We start from the raw sequence: 9,476 nt of genomic DNA on the forward strand, positions 1-9,476 counted from the left end.
GGAAAAGGTTCCATGTGCACTTGAGAAAAAGGTGAAATTCATTGTTTTGGGGTGAAATGTCCTGTAGATATCAATTAGGTCTAACTGGTCTATTGTATCATTTAAAGATTGTGTTTCCTTGTTAATTTTCTGTTTAGTTGATCTATCCATAGATGTAAGTGGGGTATTAAAATCTCCCACTATTATTGCATTATTGTTAATTTCCCCTTTCATACTTGTTAGTAATTGTCTTACATATTGCGGTGCTCCTATGTTGGGTGCATAAATATTTATAATTGTTATATCTTCATCTTGGATTGATCCTTTGATCATTATGTAGTTTCCTTCTTTGTCTCTTTTCACAGCCTTTGTTTTAAAGTCTATTTTATCTGATATGAGTATTGCTACTCCTGCTTTCTTTTGGTCTCTATTTGCATGGAATATCTTTTTCCAGCCCTTCACTTTCAGTCTGTATGTGTCCCTCGTTTTGAGGTGGGTCTCTTGCAGACAACATATATGGGGGTCTTGTTTTTGTATCCATTCAGCCAGCCTTTGTCTTTTGGTTGGGGCATTCAACCCATTTACGTTTAAGGTAATTATTGATAAGTACGATCCCGTAGCCATTTTCTTTATTGCTTTGGGTTCGAGTTTATACACCCTTTCTGTGTTTCCTGTCTAGAAAAGATCCTTTAGCATTTGTTGGAGAGCTGGTTTGGTAATGCTGAATTCTCTCAGCTTTTGCTTGTCTGTAAAGCTTTTGATTTCTCCTTCATATTTGAATGAGATCCTTGCTGGGTACAGTAGTCTGGGCTGTAGGTTATTTTCTTTCATCACTTTAAGTATGTCTTGCCATTCCCTCCTGGCCTGAAGAGTTTCTGTTGAAAGATCAGCTGTTCATATCAATGTATGGCAAAACCAACCAATATAATATTGTAAAATAATTTGCCTCCAATAAAAAATAAATTAACTACAAAAAAAAAATAAATAAAAAAAAAAAAAAGAAAATAAAGCAGAGAAGACAAGCAAAGGAAAACTAAAGCTGAATCTTTTTTTATTATAGTATCATGAAAACTCAGATTATAAAGCATACAAAAGAACCTGAAATGAGGCTGGGGAGGAGGGAAAGACAGAATGAGGTGGTCAGGATGAGGGTGTAAGGAAAATATCCCCTTCCAATTGGGTCTTCACACTGGTTCCAAGTCCATGATGAGCTGCAACAAGACGCAGGGTGCTGACTTCCCATCGGATCTAGCCCTTGAACTTGCAGACATAGGGTAAGTTCACATTACAGTTATAATCTTTCCATTTCAGATATCCTAGAGAGACAAAAGATCTTAAATCAATAGGGCTGGTGCAACTTGAGGACCCAATGGAGAGGAATCCCAGATTCTGGCCTTTCACCAAGGTCCTACTCAAAGGGAAGAAGATAGAAAGAAAGGATAAATGAGAGGGGATGGGAGCAGACAAACCAATACTGTACTTCAGAGCAGAGGAGGATTCTCTGACAATCAAGCCCAGAAATCAGGGATGAAAGGAAAAGACTAAGTAGAAGTGACCTTCTCTGTTTCTTACCTGATGTTCTGGACAGGATCCCACAGTGACCAGGGCTTGAGACAGTGGCAGGATTTCTCTCCCAGGCAAAATAATTGAGCACATCAGTGCTACTCCATTCCCATCCACCAGCACTGGGCTCAGAGCCCTATGGAGCAGAGGATGGAGTTGGGTGAGATAGAAAGGCCTTTAGAATTCTCCTGGCCTGATGCCTTCTGCTGGAATGCCTGGTCCCCTCCACAGCACCATGGAATTGGTTCTGCTCTTTCAGATGATGCCCCACAGCTCTCCTCTAGAAAACTCTCCCTAACTCCCTGCTTCACTTGGCAAATTCCACAGCCAATAATCACAAAGGCCAACAGAAAACCTCAGAGTAACATGTCACTGTCTGAAATACACTTGGGGATACATTTGCCATTACCCTCTAAACCTCCAAGACAATGCCTGTTTCATAAAAAAGGAAAGTGAGAATGAAAGTCGTTCAGTCCTGTCCAACTCTTTGCTACCCCATGGACTACACAGTCCAGGGAGTCCTCCAGGCCAGAATACTGGAGTGGGTATCCGTTCCCTTCTTCAGGAGATCTTCCCATCCCAGGAATTGAATCCAGGTCTCCTGCATTGCAGGCAGATTCTTTACCAGCTGAGCCACCAGGGAAGCCCATTTAAAAAAAAAGAAAAATGCATCAATCCTAAATCGTGATTTAGGACTTGCTAAAGCTGAGCTCCGAAGAATTGATGCTTTTGAACTGTGATGCTGGAGAAGACTCTTGAGAGTCCCTTGGACTGCAAGGAGATCCAACCAGTCCATTCTAAAGGAGATCAGTCCTGGGTGTTCATTGGAAGGACTGATGCTAAAGCTGAAACTCCAATACTTTGGCCACCTCATGCGACGAGTTGACTCACTGGAAAAGACTCTGATGCTAGGAGGGATTGGGCGTGGGAGGAGAAGGGGATGACAGAGAATGAGATGGCTGGATTGCATCACCGACTCGATGGACATGAGTTTGAGTGAACTCTGGGAGTTGGTGATGGACAGGGAGGCTTGGCATCCTGTGATTCATGGGGTCGCAAAGAGTCGGACACGACTGAGAGACTAAACTGAACTGAACTGAAGTACAGCATATTCAGATTCAGGGATGCATAGAGAATTACAAAGCATGCTTGTGTGAGTTGTGTAAAAGTTTGATAAGAGGCAGATTAACTTTAGCAGGAGTCTAGGAACTGGCACAGAACTCAGCTCTTCAGCTGCCCTCAAGGCCCTCACTTTCCCCAGTTATCTCCTGAGTTCCAGGGATCTCTTGGGTATTTGCTGGGCTGGCAAATGGGATGGGGGTGGGGGGTGGGGGGAAGCTGAGTGGTCATAGCATCTTTGGAAGTAACAAATTATAAAGGAAGTAAATGTACCTCTGTCGGGTCATAGAGCCCAATCCAGATTTCTGATTGGGTATTCAAGTTGTTCCTAACCAAGGAGGCTAGGAAGGATCCCTCAGTCCCACTGAGCACAGACGCAAGGTGTCCTGAGTGTCTCCTCTGGCAGGCAAACTGTATGGGGAAGGGAGAGACACAGGAGGAGCTTGAGACATCAATAGGGGAAGGGCAGGGCCAAGAAGGGATGTGTTTGCAAACATGAACTTCTTATTCTCATCCTAAGGAAACTCTTGAGGATCCCCATACCCCACAACCCTGTCTCTGATTTGCTTCTCTTTATCTCTATTAACTGCAAACCCCAGAACTCACATTTGCATTCATCCAGCTTCTGGCTGCTTTATACAAGGCATAGCAGTAGGACCCATAGGCTGTGGAACCTCTGGGACAGCTGATCCTTTCAGAACGCAGTTCCTTTTGGGAATCTTCCCCTGAAGAGCAGAAATAAAGGAGAGAGATGAGGTAAAATGGAGATAAGAGATTAAAGTACGGAGGTGAGCTTGGAGAATAGCTATGAGACCAGTGCTTGGGGCAGTGATACCAAACTCCTAAGTACCTCTCACCATTGCCAGCATTCCAAGGATTTATCTTTCTTAAATCATGAACTAGATGTACAAGTTGGGAGATGATGTGCTTTCTTTCTTATGCATCTCCCTAATTCAAACATTCTTTTCCTCCTCTGGACTGTTTGTTCCTACACTGGATCCTCATCATTCTTCTACTCTTATCTCTGCTTTCCCGTCTTAATCAACTCACATAAATCAGACACTGCTGAGAAAATGAAAATCATCTCATCCCACTGTTATTGAACCACTGAGGTGCCTCCTACCACTAGGTACCTTGAAGGAAGGAGTGATGGCTCAGGAATCCAGGCAGTTATGTTATGTGGGGATATCCCATTACCAGAGGAGGCACAGGAGCTTTCCTCTTTGTCTTGGCCCTGAGCAGACACTGGGAATCCAGAGCTAGAGGCAAAGAAAGCTCACCTTGGACCTGAGACAGGAGCATCAGGCAGGAGAGCAGCATGCAGGACAGTCTGGGGAGGCCCAGGGAAGGCAGCATTGTGTCCGTGAGGTGTGGAGACAGCTAGAGAACTAAAGGGAGGGTGGTCAGAGAGAGGGCGTGAGACCCCATGTTGTACCTCTTGTCTTTTCCTCCATCTAGTCCCCTAGGAATAAATCCATCTTGGTAGCATCCCTCCCCTTCCCTTTCCCCTGCTGGAAAGAATTAGAAAATCTACATATCCTAGTGCACCTGAGATCTCCCAAGTCTGGCTTCCCCTGGTCTCAGAGCTCCCATGTTCTCTGAAGACAAGGGTCCTTGTACACTTTCCCCCCATCACGGGTCTCACCTTGTCTCAGCTCCCACTTCACTGTCTTGCAGGGATCTGCACTGGCTTGTCAGGGCAGAAAAGACTGGGCTTTTATAAGAGAATCTGAGGGAGGGGCACTGAAATGAATAACAGGAAAGAGGAGCCAGGACAGGGATTCAAGGACATTCCTGCCATGGGGAGGAGTCTCTTCCCAGAAAAGCCTTGGAGTTGCCACAAATACTGTCTCTTTCTCATTATCATATTAGCACTTTTTCCTGGAAGAGGTGAAGTTTGTTCTTCCCATTGACTTTTCCATGATTAGCCTCTGTGGCAGAAAACAAGTTATTAATTATTTAAGGGGCACATCCACTGGAACAATTCTTCCAGTTGATGTCTCAAGTGCTCACTCTTCTAGGCATACACATGTGTTTTTTCTAATTGTGTAGTGGAAATAAATAAATATTAAATTATTAAGTGGAGACGTGTGGGAACTATAAGTATCACAGATAAGTGAGGGCAAGAAGATACTGAAGGTAAGAGAACAGAGGCTCAGCGTTGCCTCTTCTACATGGTAGTTCATTTTAAAGAAACTTCAGAATCATCTCGTTAGTTAATAGATGAGCCAAAATCTTAAGTGAAATGAGAGGCAGAAACTTGCCTTCCTGGTATTCTGAGATGGAGTTCCCCAGCGGATAGTGATAATTTGATATAATAAGAGGCAATGAAGGAATTTCAAACCTAGGAGTTCTACAATCACAGGCTGCAAAGCTAAAGGAAAAGTGAGAAAGGGTGAAGGAATGATCAGAGCAGGATCTGGGTGAAATTGTAGATCTGATCCCACACTTCATGTAAGTTAGATCTCTGCTGCACCAAGATGCTCAGTCTGCTGGGCTTCTGACAATTGCCTTCCAAGACTGTCACTGGGCTATTGATGAAAAGTCATTTCTATTACACTCTAGTCAGGTGGTCAGTGCTATATGAGAACACTAAGAAAATTTCTTTAGTCGGGTTTATGTTTGAACTGCCAGCTTTGGTAACTCTGAGATACATGACCTGTGATTGAGGTTCAGATTGGCCAATCTAGGGAAACATTATAAGAATTCTCTATAGGCCCTGACCCTCATGTGATCTTTATAGCTAGTTTTGTGTGCCAGCGGAGCTTTGCAAAGAGGTCAGTGCAATCAGGAGTGTAATTGATTCATCTCCTGAGACTCCAAAATTGAATAGGACCCACAAATAATCTAATAGGAGGATAGGAGAGTCAAGGGATTCTTTTGTTAAATAAAAAAAGAAAGAAAAGGAATTACTTCACAAATATGTGCAAGAATGTATAAATACAAAGCCATAACTATCATGAGAGCTAGGGGAAATTAAAACTCAAATGATCAATTTATCATGGAAATGATGATTGTTAGGATTATTTGAAACATAATATTGCTACATTAAAATAATTATTTGAGGGAATTCCCTGGCAGTCCAGTGGTTCAGTCCTGAGGGCCCAGGTTCAATCCCAAGAAGGGTAACTAAAATTCTACAAGCTGTGTGGTGTGGCCCAAAAAAGAACAATTATTACTTGAGAACAAGTAAATAGTAGTAATTACATATGGGAAATGGAATTCTGGAATTCTTGTGGGGAAAGATATCATTTTAGATTTAAATAAGGATACCATTTAGATTAAAGTACCCTAAAGCTACACAGTCATCTATTCTATTAAGTAAAATTTATTGTTGTTTTGATTAATAAAGCACACCATTTGAGGGTTAATTGTGAAATTGCAAACACACCCATGGGAGAGCCAGAAGACAAAAAAGGAAGATTTAGATATCACAGGTAAAATTTTCCCTGTATTTAGCTGTCCTTGCTGTGATTTCATTACCAGAAAATCAGGAATGGAAGAAACACTCTAGAATATGGATTTAGTGACTTAAAGAGAAGTAGTACTCCTCCAAGAAAATAAGGTCTATTTGACTATTTAGAGTGATCATTCTCAGCACTGTCTTGACATGAATGCTGAAAGTCTTAAATATTTCTAGAAACCCATAACTTTTATCTTCAAGATAATTAACTTTGTCAAGCAAATGGGATTTTGAGCACATCAATATGTTGATGTGGGAAGCCTTTGGGTCTTTCCAGAGATTGTTCTGATTTTTCAATTCACCTGTGTATCACTGTTATTATCCTTTGCTAGAGCTTTAACTCATCAGTGTATATAAAGTGGAAAAGGAAGTGAACATGAAAATGGTAAACCAGATTTTGATTTCTGCTATACCTCTTCTTAACTATGTGTCTATGCTGCCCATCATTCTTTAAGAGAGCCTGCCTCCCAATATCTGTTCCATCTCAGGAAGTTTTGTAAACAGCAGTTACTGAAGCCACCTCCTCCCATCCAAGTTTTTCTCATTCCAGCTTTGTTAATATTTCATTTTTGTTTTCCAATATACCCAAAATCTTTTCTCTGAACCAGAATCTTGCACTCTCTTCCAGATTTACTGTTTAGTATGCTTTCCCAGTTTGCTTAAATGATTTATAAGGAAACTCTTAGCACTGTGCTGTGCTTTGTTTCTCAGTTGTGTCCAACTCTTTGCAACCCCGTGGACTGTAGCCTGTCAGGCTCCTCTGGCCATGGGGCTTCTCAAGGCAAGAATACTGGAGTGGGTTGTCATGCCTTCCTCCAGGGGGATCTTTCCAACCCAGGGATGGAACCCAGGTCTCCCACATTGCAAGTGGATTCTTTACCATCTGAGCCACCAGGGAAGCCCAAGAATACTGGAGAGGGTAGCCTATCCTTTCTCCAGGGGATCTTCCTGACTCAGGAATTGAACCAGGGTCTCCTGCATGGCAGGCATATTCTGTACCAGCTGAGCTACCAGTGAAGTCCTCTCTTAGCACTAAATCTCTATAATGTATGACATAAATTGTTTGGGCAAAATGCTAAACATTAAAGTGATATTCAAACCCAGGAGGTTTTCAACTGAGTGATTTTCCTAGTCCCACCAGACTTTGCCAGCAAATGTTCATCTAGTCAAGGCTACGGTTTATCCAGTGGTCATGTATGCATGTGAGAGTTGGACTGTGAAGAAAGCTGAGCGCTGAAGAATTGATGCTTTTGAACTGTGGTGTTGGAGAAGACTCTTGAGAGTCCCTTGGACTGCAAGGAGATCCAAAAAGTTCATCCTAAAGGAGACCAGTCCTGGGTGTTCATTGGAAGGACTGATGCTGGGGCTGAAACTCCAATATTTTGGCCACCTCATGCGAAGAGTTGACTCATTGGAAAAAACACTGATGCTGGGAGGGATGTTGGGCAGGAGGAGAACGGGATGACAGAGGATAAGATGGCTGGATGGCATCACCAACTTGATGCACATGAGTTTGGGTGAACTCTGGGAATTGATGACAGACAGGGAGGCCTGGCGTGCTGCAATTCATGAGGTCGCAAAGAGTCAAACACGACTGAGAGACTGAACTGAATGGAACCAGACTATAGCACAAAAAGGCTCTAAAGTTATTTATTTTTTGACCAAAACAGATTTAGGACTCCACCAGAAGGTTATATACTAGATTCAAAGTAGCATGTCTTTGAAATGAGCAGAAACCCAACTGTGCCTTCAAGAATCACCAACTACACCCAGCATAAAGTTGACCGCAGAAATTCAAATGCCAGAATTTCCTAATCCCCTTGATTTGCTTAGCCAAACAATTGTTGGTTCTGATCTTATATTTCCTACTGAACTCAGTTTTATATTGTTGCTGTTGTTCAGTCACAAGTCATTTCCAAATCTTTGTGACCCCATGGACTGTAGCACACCAGGCTTCCCTGTCCTTCAGTATCTCTGAGTTTGCTCAAACTCATGTCCATTCAATCACAGCATCTTCTTCTCTTTTGACTTAGTATATGATTTTGTTTTTGCTAGGACTTCCGTTCCCTCCAGTGGAAATGTCCTGACTTCCTTCCACCTACTGTGTGTATTATGACACTATAAAGAGTTTAAATAATACAGAGATTATTGATTCATTTAAGTATTCTGGCGGGGAAGGCAATGGCAAGCCACTCCAGTACTCTTGCCTAGAAAATCCCATGGATGGAGGAGCCTGGTAAGCTGCAGTCGGTGGGGTCGCTAGGGGTCGGACACGACTGAGCGACTTTACTTTCACTTTTCCCTTTCACACATTGGAGAAGGAAATGGCAACCCACTCCAGTGTTCTTGCCTGAAGAATCCCAGGGATGGGGGAGCCTGGTGGGCTTCCGTCTATGGGGTCACACAGAGTCGGACACGACTGAAGTGACTCAGCAGCAGCAGCAAGTATTCTGGAGATAGACTTTTTCAAGTTTCACCTTCAGAAGCACACAGTTGTCAGGACTCTAGGTAGAGGTCTCCATGACGATCTTGGCCTTTCCCTGAAAATAACCACAGCAGCCTAGAGGTTGTCTGACAATTTCCAGTGCATTAAAGAAAGAGCAGGAGGAACAAAAGGCTCTTTTCTTATACATTTTTTCTCACTGTGGAGGAACATTTTTATCACAAGCCCTTATTCAATACAATGTTGTATCTTACTGGCCAATGTTAGGTTGCAGTTCTATACCATTAAAAAAAAAAAGTTACTAAAATTCCCTTAATTTACTTTGACCCTCACAATTCATCTCCTGGGACTGGGCATACCTTCTTCCAAGCCAAATTGGAATTTATAAGCAGAGTTTCAAATGAATATCTCTTATCAATCAACATTTTCTACAGTACCTACAGCCATGCTTATCTTGAGATACTGATCACAGAGGATATTTTGCTAAATTAATAGTCTTTATTACTGACAAGTTTGTGTCTTGAGTCATGTATTAAGTTTTCTTCCCCTAGTAAACTGTCATGAAGCTCTTCATCTGGACGTCTAGAACAGAGTTAGGGAAGCATCCGTCTTTCCTTCCCCTATATCTATTCTGTCCCATTCAGTTTCAGTTCAGTTCAGTTCATTGGGCCCTCTAAAATTTTGTGTCTTTCAGGCTGTCCAGAGCTTGACTTCTTTTGACACAGTTAATAAAAATGGCCCTTTCCCTTAATATTTATAATCTCTTATTTCTCTCTCTAGAAACTAGTCCCACTCAATTTAATGGGAATATAAAATCCTCCAATTTCTGTCTGATCCCCTAATGCACAAAATTTGTATGAGAAATTTTGTATGATATCCAATGCCTGAGTTCCCTAAAGTGTCTTCTTC

At 42.2% G+C, this 9,476-nt stretch overlaps 1 protein-coding gene across 1 annotated transcript; it reads right to left on the bottom strand.

Annotated features, from left to right (window-relative positions):
• Nucleotides 1-1,013: 1,013 nt before the first annotated feature.
• LOC129539552 (lithostathine-like) lies at nucleotides 1,014-4,410 on the bottom strand. The gene is made up of 6 exons (XM_055400269.1): nucleotides 4,307-4,410; nucleotides 3,942-4,049; nucleotides 3,268-3,386; nucleotides 2,935-3,072; nucleotides 1,552-1,678; nucleotides 1,014-1,295 (listed from the first exon to the last, which is right to left on the bottom strand). The coding sequence occupies exons 2-6, from the start codon at nucleotides 4,015-4,017 to the stop codon at nucleotides 1,228-1,230; spliced, it is 528 nt and encodes a 175-aa protein (XP_055256244.1). The 5' UTR covers nucleotides 4,018-4,049; nucleotides 4,307-4,410; the 3' UTR covers nucleotides 1,014-1,227.
• Between the last annotated feature and the right edge of the window lie 5,066 nt (nucleotides 4,411-9,476).

Source organism: Moschus berezovskii, chromosome 11, assembly GCF_049115385.1.
Source record: "Moschus berezovskii isolate FMDL1 chromosome 11, NW_MosBer_1.0, whole genome shotgun sequence".
NCBI classification, from domain to species: Eukaryota; Metazoa; Chordata; class Mammalia; order Artiodactyla; family Moschidae; genus Moschus; species Moschus berezovskii.